Source organism: Scyliorhinus canicula, chromosome 2 (assembly GCF_902713615.1).
Source record: "Scyliorhinus canicula chromosome 2, sScyCan1.1, whole genome shotgun sequence".
In the NCBI taxonomy this organism is placed as follows: domain Eukaryota; kingdom Metazoa; phylum Chordata; class Chondrichthyes; order Carcharhiniformes; family Scyliorhinidae; genus Scyliorhinus; species Scyliorhinus canicula.
Window position 1 is genome coordinate 4,555,177 of NC_052147.1, and position 18,482 is coordinate 4,573,658.

Sequence of the window (18,482 nt, forward strand, 5' to 3'; positions counted from 1 at the left end):
TGCCCTTAAACATGATGGAGATAAGAATAGAATGTAATGATGAGAGTTACATCAAGAGGAGTAGGAGGAAGGAAGCTCATGTGGAGCATAATCTCCAAAGCAAACTTGTTTGACCATTTCTACTTTGTACATATTATGTAACTACTCCCCCTTACCTTTAAGAAGGAAATGCATGGGGGAAGGTGCCTGGTAATTTTATAATTCGCCTCTGGGACTGGCAGATTGAAAACCCAGCTCTCCTGGGCCTATGATTTCCTCTGGTGACTGTAATAAGCCTGGGAAGTTCACAAACTTGCCACCAAGTTGGCAATCTCTCATCCTAAGAGCGGTTAATGCAGGTAATAACAATGACTGCTCAGTAGGGGCTGGGCTGAGGTATGTTGCTGGGAGGAGAGCAGAACACAGGGGAGGGAGGTACTTGGCACCGGCTTTGCATTCTTCCCCTTCAGCACAAAGTTCACTTTTTAAAAATTCTTGAAACCGTAAGGATATTGAAAAACAGTCAAAATGCTCTTGTTAAAAACCAGGAGCAAATGATTGCAATGGAAAGTTCAGGCATAATAACTTGGAGAGAGATTTTTTAACCAACAATCTGGGGCTCTCTGCACCCACGCCTTCTCACAACTGAATAGTGATTAAAGGTTGCTGTCGACAATGTGGTGAATTCCTGATCACTGCTGGAAATGCTGGTGGGATTGACAGAAATGGGGCATGTTTCCCCCCCCCCCCCCCTTCCCTTCCCAACCCATCGCAAATGTGGAGGGAGTTGGGAGACAGGAGTTGGGAGACAGTTATTCTTCAGATTTAACTATTCACCTCCTAGCTGTGACATCGACTTCGGTAAATATGCAGGGAATCCCCTCGCGAAATAGTTAAAATTATTAAGATTCTTCTTTCTGCCTGGGTATGTGCCAGTTCTCTTGTATAATCTCCTTTACAATGTAGCAAACCAGGATTGTGGGCATTGAATCTCACTCCCCGCCGAGGTGGGAATTTTTCCATTTAGTCTGTGCTGTTCAGGACCTGACTTGGTTTTGATTCCTAACTGATTGGGACTAGAAATAGCATCAGTTCAAGGCGCAGGGGGTGGTGACAGGGAGCGAGGAGTAGACACATGTCCAGAGAATGTTCTCGAACACACACTGGACTTGTGCTAGTACAGTGCCTCCTTCACCTCCACACTGGCCATAAGTGTGGCCGATCCGCAGGCACTGAATTTCAGCGTGAATCATTGTTGCCCATCTCCCAATTGTAAATGTTTGAAAGTGTGTAAGGGAGGTTGCAGATTCCACAAACGCGTGGCTCTGCTTATTCACAGGTTACTGATCCCAGATTCCACACATGCGTGGCACTACTTAATCGCAGGTTATTGTTGTGGCTATGCTCCAGAAGCTGAGTGAGGGAGCAGCACTGCCTGGATGGATGCCCCTCGTTCATGGTGATTGCCCAGAATTTGCTTGGCATCAGCAGTGTGGCTAGGAAGTGCGTACATGTCATTTTTCCTGTGCTTATCATGCATGAATGATTAGGGGACGGACGATTAAACGGTTTGGAACAAACTGAGGCATTCTGAAGAGAGGCCAGTTGGTCTGCAGTACACACCCTGCAGATTCTGTAACGGTTGAGAGACCTGGTCCCCGTGATTCTACGCTTTTCTCACTCCTGATACACAGTCACAGCAGGAGAGAGCTGTACCCCCGGCAGTAAGGTAGCCGAGCAACATGCACATCATCGAATAGCTGCTTGGAGGTGATATTGGATGGTGACAGTTACCTGTTGAATCTATCCCAGCCAGCACTACTGGGAGAAGAGGGAGGAAAGTTGAGGAAAACAGTAAAGCTTGCCATTGGCATTAAAGTGCTTTGAGGTTATGGGGCAATAGAGTGCCAGCTTGACCCCCAGTTTGCTATTGGGCTCCTGGTCTTGATGTAGAAGCAGAACTAATTCCGAAAGAGGGTGGGGATAGTCAGAGTTGTGTATTGGACCCGGAAACTGCAACAGCATAAGGTAATGGAATACATTTTTGTGCGGTTGCTTAGAAACTGTGAATGCCGTTTGAATCATTTGAGGTATCCCGATTCAGCACCAAGGTGCAGAGTATCTATGTGGCTGATGGTGCCACAGCAGAGAGCTGGCCACCTTCCTCCATGAGGGGGAAAGCTGAAAACAGCTCCTCACTGCTCAGTGACGGGCAGATCTCTCATCATGTTCATTGGAAATGTAGAGCTGTGACAAAATGCTAAATGTTTTCTCTCTCTCTCTCTCTCTATCTCTCTCTCTCTTACGCTCTCTCTCACTCTGACGGATGAGTGGACATTGCCATGAGGACAGTAAGCATTCTGGTGTCAGGTGGCATGTTAGATAGACATGTGTGCCCAGGGCTGTGCCCTCCCACTAGTTTGGAGTAAGGCCCACTCAACTTGGTTTCGATTTTGATGTTGCCTGCTCCCTTTTTTTAAAGAAAACTTAATTTCCATTCATTTGAAGGTATTGGTCTCCTTGAAATTGTTTTTCTCTCTCGTGTCTGTGCCTCTGTCTGCCTCTGCCACTCTGTCTCGATTAGCTTTTCCTTCCAGTCTTTGGAGAATGAGTTTTAATGTTGTGTTTTCCAGCTCTCTTGGTGGCTGCCAGAATGCACGATTTCAGACGGACTGTGAAAGAGGTCATTCGCGTGGTCAAAGTCTGTGAGTCAACTCTCAGGAAAAGGTGAACGTTCAATGCTTTTTTCATCAAGTTATCTTGGTGCTGTTTACTTCTCTCTGTGTAAGTGTTGTCAGCCTCCCTGGGAGGCAGCTGCTGCTACTTCACCCAGGTAGGCTGTGCAACCACAGAGCATCACATTGAAGGCGAGTTGTGCCCTCCCAAAATGTCCACACACACCTATTTACACTCATGCAGATATCATGGATTATCATAGAATTTACAGTGCAGAAGGAGGCCATTCGGCCCATCGAGTCTGCACCGGCTCTTGGAAAGAGCACCCTACCCAAGTTCAACACCTCCACCCTATCCCCACAACCCAGCAACCCCACCCAACACCAAGGGCAATCCTGGACACCAAGGGGAACCTACCATGGCCAATTCACCTAACCCGCACATCCTTGGACTGTGGGAGGAAACCGGAGCACCCGGAGGAAACCCACGCACGCACGGGGAAGATGTGCAGACTCCGCACAGACAGCGACCGAAGCCGGAATCAAACCGGGGACCCTGGAGCTGTGAAGCAACTGTGCCATCCACAATGCTACCCTGCTGCTCCCTCTTCGCCCAACGAAGTACACACTCACAGTCGACCAAACGTTGAAAGCGGACCAGCACCGCCCTGGGCGGCTCGTTCGGCCTGGGCTTCCGCAGCATCACCCGATGGGCACCCTCCAGCTCCAGGGGTCCCCGGAACGACCCCGCGCCCATCAGCGAGTTCAGCATCAGGACCACGTAGGCCCCCAAATCCGAACTTTCCAGCCCCTCCGGGAGGCCCAAAATCTGCAGATTCTTCCGGCGGGAGCGATTCCCCAACTCCTCCATCCTTGCCCATTTCTTGTGAAGCGCCTCGCTATGAGACACTGTCTCTCACACACATCCATTATGTACCAGGCTGGTGCACATGCCTTGTCGGTAATTAGGTGTGCCCTGCGTAACTCAACATTCTCAGCTGAGTGTGATGAGGGTTAGATCTACTTGGCCATTTGTATTGTTGAGTAACTTTGCCAGAAATGATGCTGAGAATTGTTTTCTAGCGAAAATGTTGCTTTTACCCAGTGTGGCTATGAGCCAGACAGATTGGGAAGGTCAGCTTAACCTCTGCCTGTGACGAGTGAGCTGATCTCAGCCAGAGGAGCAGCAAGGGTATTGCAGGTGAACTCAGTGACACTAGGTTCCGTGGGGGGATAACTGAGTCGGAATTTTTGATCCTGATCATTAACCAGTGATTGTACTTGGTAGTGTATACCTGTGGTGGGGTCGGGGAGAGATCAGGTTGGAATGTGATGTATTTGCGTCAAATAAACTGATGTCAATCACTGTCAAGGCTCATACTTGGGTGTGATACTTTTTTTTTAAATTTAGAGTACCCGATTAATTTTTTCCAATTAAGGGGCAATTTAGCGTGGCCAATCCACCTATCCTGCACATCTTTGGGTTGTGGGGGTGAAACCCACGCAGACACGGGGAGAATGTGCAAACTCCACACGAACAGTGACCCAGAGCCGGGATTAAACCTGGGACCTTGACGCCGTGAGGCTGCAGTGCTAACCACTGTGCCACCGTGATGCCCTTTGGGTGTGATACTGATGGTGCAGGAGATTTTAAAGCTTTAGTCCAACAAAGGTTATTTGCTGGATTTTTCAGGGAGCCAGCCAGAAATTTTCAAACTGCAAACTAGAAAACAAAGATTTTGGTTACCTGGACTTGTTCTTTTGGTACATTTCAGCCAATTCAATTCACTCCACCTGTCATCAAGAAATAGAACAGTACAGTACAGAACAGGCCCTTCAGCCCTCGATGTTGTGCCGAGCAATGATCACCCTACTCAAACCCACGTATCCACCCTATACCCGTAACCCAACAACCCCCTCCTTAACCTTACTTTTTAGGACACTACGGGCAATTTATCATGGCCAATCCACCTAACCCACACATCTTTGGACTGTGGGAGGAAACCGGAGCACCCGGAGGAAACCCACGCACACACGGGGAGGACGTGCAGACTCCGCACAGACAGTGACCCAGCCGGGAATCGAACCTGGGACCCTGGAGCTGTGAAGCATTTATGCTAACCACCATGCTACCGTGCGGCCCCAAATGGTTGAAGGTACTGGATACTGCAAAGGCTATGGGCCCTGACACTGTTCCGGCAATAGTACTGAAGACTTGTGCTCTAGAACTTGCCGTGCCCCTAGCCAAGCTGTTCCAGTATAGCTAGAATGCTGGCACCTACCCGGCAATGTGGAATATTGCCCAGGCATGAGATGTACACACAACGCATGACAAATCCAACCCAGCCAATTGCTGCTCCATCAGTCTACTCTCGATCATCCTTAGAGCAGTGGAACTCAACAAAGCTCCTTCGACAACACCTTCCAAACTCACAAACTGCCATCGAGAAGGACGAGGGCCGCAGACCCATGGGAGCAGCAACAACACCTGGAGGCTCCCCTCCAAGTCACTCATCATCCTGAATTAGAAATATCTCATTGTTCCTTCACTGTCACTGGGTCAAAATCCTGGAACTCCTTCCCTAACAGCGCTGTGGTGTACCTACACACATGGACTGCAGCGGTTGAAGAAGGCAGCTCACCTTCTCAAGGGCAATTAGGGATGGGGCAATAAATGCTGGTCTAGCCGATGACACGCACACCCCAAGAATGAATTTTTAAAAATCATCATTTTGTAAATACATTTTTCCTATCAACTGCAAAGTAAAAATGAAAACATTCAATGACGAGTCCACAGATGTGCAGGTTAGGTGGGGTTACGGAGATGGGGGGGGGAGTGTGCCTAGGTAGGGTGCTCATGCAGATAGTTGGTGCAGTCTCAATGGGCTTCTGCACTGCAGGGATTCTATGTCTATTCTCATTCAGTCCGGGTCTTTGCAAAAGGGGCCGCACCAACAAAGGCAATTGTTTCCTGATCAACAGCTCTGATTATTGGCTGCCTATTGTACGGGGGGAATGAAGCCTATGTGTATAAAGTTTGTATTATCACTGAGAAATGAAGAGAGGGGGTTGTATTTATATAGCACCTTTTACAACCTTGGGACATTTAAAAAGGTTTTTGACGTGCTTTAAATGATGGGGAGTTGTTCCAGGTGTCTTGGCTTGCATCGGCCCTCTGTCAACAACTCAAACAATACCATTTAAATTAAAGACAGGACGTACTGGAAATGCTCACTGCGTCTGACAGCATCTGTGGAGAGAAAAACAGTTAACGTTTCAGGTCAATGACACCTAATTGTTTGTTTACTGGGTTGCAATCTGCCAGGTTTCCTACAAAACAACAGTGGCAACTTCAAAAAGCACTTTGTGAGCTGGAAAGCTTTTTGGGGCCTCATGAAGCTTTGAATGGCATGGTAGAAGTGCTGTGTTTGTGTGTCGTGTCTGAAGCCAGAGAGATGATGGTTCAGCATTCAGTGCTTTCAGTATCTGTATCTTTCTGTAACACGAGAGAGTGCTCACTGCGGTGTTGAACAGATGTGTTTTCCTTCGGGGTAATTCTTAATGTTCTTTTTGACACCAGTCGATGCTTTTTTCTTAAAGTAGCCTCCAGTATTTAATAGGAAATCACTTTTCTTTCCCCATGTATGTTGGGGGAGGGGTTATGAAGCAGGCTGGCAAATGCCTCTTTAATAGGTCCCTATGGAAAATTGCAGCTGGTTAAAAACCTGTCAGAAATACATGAGGCCAGAAGAGCTTGTGTTCGATCGGAAGCTTTGTTCCTAACAGCATAATGCATCGCCTTTTCATATGCAATTTATTATGTGTTTATTTTCCCTTGTTCTGTCCTAACCTCCTTGAAGGTGCTGACTCTTGCTGGGATGCAGTTCCACTGATGCTTTCCCAAAGGGAAAGGCTTCTGTGTGAGTCGTCGAGAGTATTAGACCGTGACAGAGCAGCTGGGTTTTTAATGATGGTCGATTGTGGGTTACAACACTGAGAGGAACTCCCTGCTTTATGAGTACATTTCAAAAATTGTAGGAGATCCTGAGGTTGTGGAAGGCACGATATAGATGCTTCCTTCCTCTGCACCTGAGCATATGGGCAGTGACTTTTATATAAATGCTCCAATCGTCTGCCCATGTAATATTGACCCTTCAGCTGAAGCTATGATAGATCAGGAGTCAATTGTTTCTGTTGGGCACTGTCCATGTGGAGTTTGCACATTCTCCCCGTGTTTGCGTGGGTTTCACCCCCACAACCCAAAGATGTGTCGGTTAGGTGGATTGGCCACGTTAAATTGCCCCTTAATTGGAAAAAATTAAAAATAATTGAGTACTCTAAATTTGTTATTTTTTTTTTACATTCTGTTGGGGGTGAGCACCTTTGTCAAAGTCCAATCCGTACCTACTGTCCACAAGTGTGCAGAGACCACTCAGTGACCCAAACTGACCACCAAAACCACTTGGAGGCTCTCATGCCCTTCAAGCTCTTCACCGCCAATGAAGTACTTCTCAAAAGTGTATTCACTGTTGTACTGGAGGAAACACAGCAAGTAATTTGAACATAACAAGCTCCCATGAACAGTAATTGTCTGGATAATCTGTGGTTTAGCGATGTTGATGGGTGGTAAATATTAGTTGGATATCGGAAAGACGTCTTATTTGATTTGATATTTTATGTCAATGTGAGAGGCAAACGATTGCGGCTCAGCATCCTAGCTGAAAGACCGAATGCCTTGAAACCCCAGAAGCATTTGGAGCTTCCTGGAGAGTATTTTTAAAAATTTGTTCATGGCACATGGGACCGACATTTGTTTTCTATTCCTAATTGCCCTTGGGAAGGTGGTGGTGAACTGCCTCCTTGAAACGAGACCCATATTTGATACAGCCAAAGCCATTGCTGGACCATTTCAGAGGGTCAACTACATTGCTGTAATTCTGGATCACATATTGGCCAGTCCGTGTAAGAAGATTAGATTTTCTTCCCCAAAAGTCATGAGTGAACTATTGGGTTCTTGACAGCCAGTCGGTTCATAGGTCGTGGGTGGCACGGTAGCCCAGTGGTTAGCACTGCTGCTTCACAACGCCAGGGTCCCAGGTTCGATTCTCGGCTTGGGTCACTTACTGTGTGGAGTCTGCACATTCTCCCCGTGTCTGCATGGGTTTCCTCCGGGTGCTCCGGTTTCCTCCCACAAGTCCGGGAAGACGTGCTGTTAGGTGAATTGGACATTCTGAATTCTCCCTCTGTGTACCCGAACAGGCGCCGGAATGTGGCGACTAGGGGCTTTTCACAGTAACTTCATTGCAGTGTTAATGTCAGCCTACTTGTGACAATAAAGATGATTATTATTATTAGGTCACAGTTAGTGAAAAGATTTGTTTAATTAATCAAATTGAAATTGCTCAGCCCTTGTAGTGGGATTTGAACCGTATCTCTGGGACAGGCTTCTGAATGACTTGTCCAGGAACATACCATGATTTTATCATTCCCCATTTCTTTGATCTCCTGTTAAGGTGCAAATTCTCTTTTGTGGAGGCCTGATCCAACTTTTGTTTGCTTATTCTTGCTTGCCCTGTAGGACCTCTGGCAAGGCCGCCATTTGCTTATCCCGCGTTGCCCTGAGATGATAATGATTTGTTCTTTGACAAAATGGTCACCCAGACTCTAAACATTAGCTCTTTTCTCTCCCTACAGATGCTGCCAGACTTGCTGAGATTTTCCAGCATTTTGTATTTGGTTTCAGATTCCAGCATCCGCAGTAATTTGCTTTTATGATTTGTTCTTAAATGGCCCTTGTCCTCTGTTATTATGCATCTTGCCTGGGCCAATTTAGTATGCAGTTGAGTCAACTGCATAAAAGAGTCATATTGGACTCGAAACATTAAGTTTCTCTCTCTACGGATCCTGTCAGGGTGGTGAGCAGTTTTATTTGAGTCAGTCCCGTGTCGACTCGGTAAAGACGACAGGTTCCCATTCCTGAAGGACGTCAATAAACCTGCTCATAACAATCTCATAACACTATAATCACCCTTTATTTTTGAACATGTTTTTTAAATATCTTTTTATTTCCAGATTTCAAAAGCTGAATTAAAGATACTCCAACTGCCAGAATAGAATTCGAGTTCTCTGGTTTACTAATCCTTATTTTAAAAAAAAACATTTTTTTTTTCCCAAATTAAGGGGTAATTTAGCATGGACAATTCACCTACCCTGCACATCCTTTTGGGTTGTGGGGGTGAGATCACTCTGACACGAGGCAAATGTGCAAACGTGAGGCAGTAGTGCTAACCGCTGCGCCGCCCCTACTAATCCTATACAATAACCACTGCACTTTTGTTTCTTTTTTTTTTGTTTTTTCAATAAATTTAAAGCACCCAATTTATTCTTTCCAATTAAGGGGCAATTTAGCGTGGCCAATCCACCTACCCTGTACATCTTTGGGTTGTGGGGGTGAAACCCACGCAGACACAGGGAGAATGTGCAAACTCCACATGGACAGTGACCCAGAGCCGGGATCAAACCTGGGACCTCGGAGCCGTGAGGCAGCAGGGCTAACCCACTGCGCAACCATGCTGCCTGCACTTTTGTTTCTATCTTCCTGTCTTTCGTTCTCTTATCGCCGTGCACTGATTTTTGTTCTGCTGTATTATTTCTATTGTAATTTCCATCTTCTGCAGTTAGGAAAAAGCTATTATTTATATAGCGCCATGTCCACATACTCAGGTTATCTCAAAGTACTCTACAATCAAGGTGCTGTCTATGGTTTTTGTGGTAGCCACTGCAAACAGAAAATGCATTGAAAGATCAGTTAAAAATGTAGGAACAGGACGAGGCCATTCGGCCCACTAAGACTGTTCTGCCATTCTGTTAGACCATGGCTGATCTGCACCTCATCGCCACATACCCACCTTTATCCACATAACCTTGCTTAACAAAAATATATGAATCCCAGTTTTGAAAGCTCCAGTTGATCTCCAGTATCCACAGCTTTTTGAGGAAGTGTTCTGGCGTTCCACTCCCCTTGTGTGGAAATTGCTTCCTGATTTTACATACATAGAACATACAGCGCAATCTTTCCAATATCGTCCAGCTCTAATTTTAAGATGACGTCGTCTTGTTCTGAATTCTGCCACATTTCTGTTGTCCATGAAATGAGTGTGTCGCTGGTTAGACCAGCATTTCTTGCCCATCCCTAATTGCCCTTGAGAAGGTGGTGGTGAGCTGCTGCCTTGAACCGCTGCAGTCCATTGTCATGAGAATGTCACTTTAAGAAATGTGTGGCTGCTCATGTTACAGGAGTGATGTCAGAGTGTGGGTGGAGCTGAGCTCTGGCTCTGCTTTTTAGTTTCACTTTGAGAAAAGCTTGGGTGTGCCTGTGTTTATTTTGTTTCTGCCATGAAAAGACTATCTCTTGATCATTTGGTGAATTCAGAATTATAAATGTTTTCAGTAGTGACTTTAACCTGATGTGCTTCTGTTAATAGGTGTTTCTTTTGTCTTCTGGATGTTGTTTGGGAAGTTATTAAGGATTACTTAGTGTTGTATTCTTTGGGGGTTGTATTTGAATTGATGGTTGCTAAGATGTTCACTGTATATTTTTAAAAGGTGAACCTGAGTTCATAGAATAAACATTGTTTTGCTTTAAAAAATAATTTTCCATTTCTGCTGTACCACACCTGTAGAGTGGGCTGTGTGCTCCCTGTACCACAATCTATTAAATGTTGTGGGTCAGGTGAACTCCATGATGTAATTTGGGGTTCTCTAAACCCTGGCCCATAACACCATGTATATACATGAGGAAATAGCTCCTCTGTGTCCCTGTCATAATTTTTATCATTTATCGCTTTTATGTGTTTTAGGATATTTAAAGATTGGATTGGATTGGATTTGTTTATTGTCACGTGCACCGAGGTACAGTGAAAAGCATTTTTCAGCGAGCAGCTTAAACATAATTTAATACATGAGAAGAAAATACATAATAGGGCAGCACAAGGTACACAATGTAAAGACATAGACACAGGCATCGGGTGAAGCATACAGAGGTGTAGCATTAATCAGGCCAGTCCAGAAGAGGGTTGTTTAGAAGTCTGGTAACAGTGGGGAAGAAGGTGTTTTTTGAGTCTGTTCCTGCGTGTTCTCAGACTTGTGTATCTCCTGCCCGATGGAAGAAGTTGGCAGAGTGAGTAAGCCGGGTGGGAGGGATCTTTGATTATGCTGCTCGCTTTCCCCAGGCAGCGGGAGGTGTAGATGGAGTCAGTGGATGGGAAGAGGATTTATGTGATGGACTGGGCTGTGTTCACGACTCTCTGAAGTTTCTTGCGGTCCTGGGCCGAGCAGTTACCATACCAGGCTGTGATGCAGCCCGATAGGATGCTTTCTATAGTGCCTCTGTAAAAGTTGGTAAGAGTTAATGTGGACATGTCGAATTTCCTTAGTTACCTGAGGAAGTATAGGCACAGTTGTGCTTTCTTGGTGGTAGTGTAGACGTGGGTGGGCCAGGACAGATTGTTGGTGATGTGCACACCTAGGAATTTAAAACTGCTAACCATCTCCACCTCGGCCCCGTTGATGCTGACAGGGGTGTGTACAGTACTTTGCTTCCTGAAGTCAATGACCAGCTCTTATGCTGACATTGAGGGAGAGATTATTAGAACATAGAACAGTACAGCACAGTACAGGCCCTTCGGCCCACGATGTTGTGCCGACCATTTATCCTAATCTAAGGTCAACCTAACCTACACCCCTTCAATTTACTGCTGCCCATGTGCCTGTCCAAGAGTTGCTTAAATGTCCCTAATGACTCTGACTCCACTATTTCTGCTGGCAGCACATTCCACACACCCACCACTCTCTGTGTAAAGAACCGACCTCTGACCTCTCCCCTATACCTTCCTCCAATCACCTTAAAATTATGTCCCCTCATGACAGCCATTTCCACCCTGGGGAAAAGTCTCTGGCGATCCACTCTATCCATGCCTCTCATCACCTTGTACACCTCTATCAAGTCACCTCTCTGCCTTCTTCGTCCCAGTGAGAAAACCCTAGCTCTCTCAACCTTTCTTCATAAGACATGCCCTCCATTCCAGGCAGCATCCTGGAAAATCTCCTCTGTACCCTCTCCAACGCATCCACATCCTTCCTATAATGAGGCGACCAGAACTGGACACAATATTCCAAGTGTGGTCTAACTAGAGTTTTATAAAGCTGCAACAAAACCTCGCGGATCTTAAACTCAATCCCCCTGGTAATGAAAGCCAACATAACTTCTTAACAACCCTTTCAACCTGGGTGGCAACTTTGAGGGATCTATGCACGTGGACCCCAAGATCCCTCTGTTCCTCCACACTTCCAATAATCCTGTCTTTAACCCTGTATTCAGCATTCAAATTCGACCTTCCAAAATGAATCACTTCACATTTATCAAGGTTGAACTCCATCTGCCACTTCTCAGCCCAGCTCTGCATCCTGTCAATGTTCTGTTGTAACCTACAACAGCCCTCGACACTATCTACAACTCCACCAACCTTCGTGTCATCGGCAAACTTACTAGCCCACCCTTCCACTTCCTCATCCAAGTCATTTTTAAAAACCACAAAGAACAGAGGTCCCAGAACAGATCCTTGCGGGACACCACTGGTCACCGAGCTCCAGGCGAAATACTTTCTATTCCCAGCACTCGCTGTCTTCTTTCGGCCAGCCAATTCTGTATCCAGACAGCCAAATTTCCCTGCATCCCATGCCCCCTAACTTTCTGAATGAGCCTACCATGGGGAACCTTATCAAATGCCTTACTGAAATCCATATACACCACATCCACTGCCCGACCTTCATCAATGTGTCTCGCCACATCCTCAAAGAATTCAGTGAGGCTTGTGAGGCATGACCTGTCCCTCACAAAGCCATGCTGACTATCTTTAATTAAACTATGATTTTCTAAATAATCACAAATCCTATCTCTCAGAATCCTTTTGCTCACCAAAGACGTAAGACTGATGGGTCTGGTTTAGCTCACAAGGCTAAATCGCTGGCTTTTAAAGCAGACCAAGCAGGCCAGCAGCACGGTTCGATTCCCGTACCAGCCTCCCCGGACAGGCGCCGGAATGTGGCGACTAGGGGCTTTTCACAGTAACTTCATTGAAGCCTACTCGTGACAATAAGCGATTTTCATTTCAATTCCCAAGGACTTCCCTATTCCCTTTCTTGAATAGGGGAACAACATTCGCCTCCCTCCAATCATCTGGTACTACTCCGGTGGAGAGTGAGGACGCAAAGATCATCGCAAACGGCTCAGCAATCCCCTCCCTCACTTCCAGTAGTAACCTTGGGTATATCCCGTCAGGCCCTACTCTCGCTCTGATCATCCTGTTATTTCTCACATAAGTGTAGAACACCTTGGGGTTTTCCCTAATCCTTTCCGCCAGGGCTTTTTCATGCCCCCTTCTAGCTCTCCTAAGTCTATTTTTGTGTTCCTTCCTGGCTATCTTGTAACCCTCTAGAGCCGAGTCAGATCCTTGCTTCCTCAACCTTACGTAAGCTTCCTTCTTCCTCTTGACTAGAAGCTCCACTTCTCCTGTCATCCAAGGCTCCTTCACCTTACCATTCCTTCCTTGTCTCAGTGGGACAAAACTATTCAGCCCTCGCAGCAAGTGCTCCTTAAACAATCCCCACATTACTGTTGTGCATTTCCCCAAGAACAATTGTTCCCACTTTATGCTCCTCGGTTCCTGTCTAATAGCAGTATAATTTCCCCTCCTCCAATTAAATATCTTCCCATACTGTGTGTTCCTATCCCTCTCCATGAGGATGGTAAAGGTCAAGGAGTTGTGGCCACTGTCACTGAAATGCTCTGCCCTGAGACATGACACCTGGCCTGGTTCATTGCCGAGGACCAAGTCCAATATGGCCTCCCCCTAGTCGGCCTATCTACATATTGAGTCAGGAATCCTCCTGTACACACCTGACAAAATCGTCCAAACCATTTGCACTAAGGAGGTTGCAGTCAATATTAGGGAAATTGAAGTCGCCCATGACAACAACTCTGTTACTTCTGCACCTTTCCAAGATCTGACGCCCAATCTGTTCCTCTATCTCTGCTGCTATTGGGGGGTCTACAGAAAACTCCCAATAAAGTGACTGCTTCTTTCTTGTTTCTGACTTCCTCCCATACTGACTCAGTAGGCAAACCCGCCTCAACTACCTCCTTTTCTGCAGCTGTGGCGCACTCCCTAATTAACAGTGCCACTCCCCCTCCTTTTTTACCTCCCTCCCTATTCTTCTGAAAACATTTAAACCCCGGAACATCTAACAACCATTCCTGCCACTGTGAAATCCATGTCTCCGTAATGGCCACAACATCGTAGTTCCAAGTACTGATCCATGCTCTTAAATTCATCTCCCTTATTCCTGACACTCCTTTCATTGAAGCAGACACACTTTAACCCATTGCACTGAGTGCAACTTGGCCCTATCAACAGTCTATCCTTCCTCACAGACTTGCTGCATACTATTTCTGCCTGTTCAACAGCTACCCTATCCTCTGATCCACAGCATATTGTCGTTACACCACTCCACTAGGTTCTCAATCTCCCTCCTGTACTCTGACTCGTCGTTGTTCGCGGTCCGACCCACTACGGTATTGTCGTCAGCAAACGTGTAGATGGAGTTGGAGCCAATTTGTGACACACAGTTGTGTGTGTACGATCATAATCAGGAAAGGCAATGTCAAAATTTTTAAATTGAAGAAATAAACCAAACTGTTCATTCTTTTAGCCCCGGTATCATTCTGGTCAATCTATCCTGCAACCCTCTGGGCCATGTCATCTTTCCTGATCTTTGGTGACCCAGAGCACAGTCATTCCAGATTCTGACCAAGGCTGTCTACAACTGGCTATCTACTCATTTAATCCATGTGAATTTGACTTTTGAATTTAAATTTGATTTATTGTTACGTGTACCGAGGTACAGTGAAATGTATTGTTCTGCGTACAGTCCAGACAGATGGTTCCATACATGAGAAAAACAAAGGACATGTAATGAATACACAATGTAAATACATAGACACAGACATCAGGTGAAGCATACGGAGTGTAGTACTACTCAGTCGAGAAGATGTGTGAACAGATCAGTTCGGTCGTTTAGGAGTCTGGTAACAGCAGGGAAGAAGCTGTTTTTGAGTCTGTTCGTGCATGTTCTCAGACTTTTGTATCTCCTGCCTGATGGAAGAAGCTGAAAGAGTGAGTAAGCGGGTGGGAGGGGTGTTTGATTATGCTGCCCGCTTTACCCAGGCAGCGGGAGGTGTAGGCAATGGGACCAAAGAGAAAATGCTGGAAAATCTCAGCAGGTCTGGCAGCATTTGTATGGAGAGAAAAGACCTAACGTTTCAAGTCCAGATGACCCTTTTTAGGTTAGCTCTTTTCTCTCCCTACAGATGCTGTCACACCTGCTGAGATTTTCCAGCATTTTCTCTTTGGTTTTGAGATTCCACCATCTGCAGTAATTTGCTTTTATTTTGTAGACAACGGGAGGCAGTTTCGCGTGATGGACTGAGCTGACTCTGTAGTTTCTTACGGTCCTGGGCCAAGCAGTTGCCATACCAGGCTGTGATGCAGCCAGATAGGATGCTTTCTATGGTGCGTCTGTAATAATTGGTAAGAGTCAATGTGAATATGCCGAATTTCCTTAGTTTCCTGCCGAAGTATCGCTGCTGTTGTGCTTTCTTGGTCGTAGCGTCGACATGGGTGGGCCAGGACAGGTTGTTGGTGATGTGCACACTTCAGAATTTGAAGCTGTCAATCATTTCCCGCCTTGGCACCATTGATGCAGGCAGGGGTGTTTACGATACTTTGCTTCCTGAAGTCAATGATCAGCTCTTTAGTTTTGCTGACATTGAGGGAGAGATTGTTGTTGTTACACCACTCCACTAGGTTCTCTATCTTCCTCCTGTACTCTGACTCATCGTTGTCCGAGATCCGACCCACTGCGGTCATGTCATCAGTAAACTTGTAGATGGAGTTGGAGCCAAATTTTGCCACAGACATGTGTGTACAGGAATCATATTAGGGGGTTACATATGCAGCCTTGCGGGGCCTTGGTATTGAGGACTGTCGTGGAGGAGGTGTTGTTTATCCTTGATGATCCAGTTGCAGAGGGAGGAGCCAAGTCCTAGGTTTTAGAGTTTTGATATAAACTTTGCTGGGATTATAGTGTTGAAGGCAAAGCTGTAGTCATAGAATAGCAGTCTGACGTAGGAGTCCTTGTTGTCGAGATGCTCCAGGGATGAGTGTAGGGTCAGGGAGATGGCGTCTGTTGTGTACCGGTTGTGGCGATATGAGAATTGCAGTGGATCAAAGCATTCTGAGAGTATGGAGTTGATGTGTCTCATGACCAATCTCTTGAAGCGCTTCATAATGATCAATGTCAAGGCCATCGGATGGTTTTATTAAAAAAATTATTTATTCATTCGTGGCATGTGAACGTTGCTGGCTGGGCCAGTACTTACTGCCCATCCCTGAGAGCATTTCAGAGTCAACCATATTGCGGTGTATCTGGAGTCACATGTAAGCCAGACCAGGTAAGGACGATAGATTAAGGAGAGGTTGAAGATATCCTGCCAGTTGGTCCACGCAGGATCTAAGTGCACGACCAGGGACCATGTCAGGACCTGTTGTTTTCCGAGGGTTCACTATGTTGCTTTGTAACTTTCTGTTTTCATCTGCACAAGGTACTGTACCATCTGAGAATCATTTGCAAACCTGGATATACATCTTCCTATTCTATCATCCAAGTCATTAATGTAAATGGTGAATAGCTGAGATCTCCCACCACTTACCCCGGTATTATTCCAGCCTCCCAAACAATTTCCAATCCATGTCACACGTTTTCCTCCAATTCTGTGCAGTCCCACCCTGCTATTACTTCCTTGTACAGAACCTCAGCACATATCTCTGGGAGATCTGTACAGACAACTTTCCCCTATCCACTGTGCGAGTGATCTTCTTGGAAGTATATTTACGATGTAGCCAGACCTGATCTGCCCTTCACAAATCTGTGCCAATTCCTTCTGATCAGCTGTTATTTGTGTCAGTCGCTGTCTCTGATAGATGCCAGTAACTTTCCTACAACTGATACTATACTGACAGGATGTACTGACCTGTATCCCAGGTCATTACGTTCTTTAAAAATGTTGATTTTCAAGAATTTATTGTGAAGGATGTAAAAGGAAAATTTGTACGGGGAATTTTTATTCAGTACATTATTTGTTTGAGGTTCCTTGTCAGGACCGTGTGGAGGTTGAACTAAGATGATACAGTTTATGGGGCTCTGTGATATGAATTTAGCAGGTCTGATTCCTCCAGTCTGGTTTGGCAGATCTTGCAGTGGTTATAATACAGATAGAGAAAAGGAATATAGAATGGGTTCGTGACCTGTAAAAATACCTTTTCCCAAGGTGAGAACACCGTGAAAAAAGATGACAGAAGGAAGCATTCCGTTGAGATCTCATTAAAATTATATGAAACAAATTTCAACTTTGAAAGTAGTGATTTTGGAGCTTCTCTCCTGGCTTTCTGCGCCTTCTGCTAATATCCTACATGAGGTTGTGAAATGTGAACAAAGAACAATACAGCACAGGAACAGGCCCTTCGGCCCTCCAAGCCTGTACCGATCATGATACCACCCTTGGCCAAACCCCTCAGCATTTCCTTGTGCCGTATCCCTCTATACCCATCCTATCACCGTTAATGTATCTGCTTCCACAACCTCCCCTGGCAACGCATTCCAGGCACTCACCACCCTCTGTGTTAAAAAAAAACCTGCCTCGCGCATCTCCTCTAAACTTTGCCCCACGGACCTTAAACCTATGCCCCCTGGTGACTGACCCCTCCACCCTGGGAAAGAGTGCCTGCCCAATGTGGCTTTGCTCCACTCACGAGCCTGTCTTCATTAATGGAAATGTTTTAAAAAGAAGACATTTTGTAAAATCTTATCTTTTTGAACAAACTTTGGGTCTTAATAATAAAATAAAATATGCGGGGGTCACGTAGTGCGCGCGGAGCGGCTGTGTCTTGTTTTTGCAAATTCACCACTCTTCTTAGAATTCCCCCTATACCAAAAAGGGCCAATATTCTAAATGGTGAACAGGGATTCTCACTCCCTGACTCCGATGCAGGCTTCGGTGGGTGCTATTCAGGTCAAACTATCTTTTCAAGTTATCCCCCGGTATAACCCATACCTTCACCGAAGAATTTTACCTACTTACCCCTTAATAGCATCGATGTCCTGGGTCCTGCGTTATTAAGGAAGTGAAGTAAGCTAATAACCACTTTTTCAGGTTAAGTTATTTTATTATTATACTTTTTTTTTAAGTTGCAAACACTTTCTTTACAGAAAGGTAAAAAGATTAGTGATTCTGGATGCTGTCTGGTTGGTTTTCTTGTCATGGCTTTTCAACCAATGGTGTTATTATATTGCAGTTCTTCAATAATCCTGAACGTTACTCCCTCGTGATGATTATGTTGATTATTTGTCGTTGTCTTTTTTTCCTCTAAGGGCATGCGAGGTGTGAGCACGAGGGGGTGTGAGATGTGAGCACGAGAGGGTGTGAGCACGAGGGGGTGTGAGGTGTGAGCATGAGGGGGTGTGAGGTGTGAGCACAAGGGGGTGTGAGATGTGAGCACGAGGGGGTGTGAGCACGAGGGTGACTATCGCCTGATATCCTATTCCAGTTTGACTTGGGTTTTTGTATGGGCTGCAGTAACCCTTGTGGTTATGGAAAGGGATTGCATTTTAGACACCCCTTATCTGATTTATAATGAAGGTGAATGGAGCCAC

At 45.7% G+C, this 18,482-nt stretch overlaps 1 protein-coding gene across 4 annotated transcripts in view; it reads left to right on the plus strand.

Moving 5' to 3' along the window:
* Positions 1-18,482, plus strand: part of brf1b (BRF1 RNA polymerase III transcription initiation factor subunit b) — a 458,569-nt gene that overhangs the window by 234,912 nt on the left and 205,175 nt on the right. For all 4 annotated transcript variants that reach the window (XR_005463757.1, XM_038822063.1, XM_038822086.1 and 1 more), the window contains one exon: positions 2,613-2,706. Coding sequence is in view for 3 of the 4 variants with exons in the window: in XM_038822063.1 (XP_038677991.1) it covers positions 2,613-2,706 (94 nt within the window). In the remaining variant the exon portion in view is untranslated. The remainder of the gene's footprint in view (positions 1-2,612; positions 2,707-18,482) is intronic.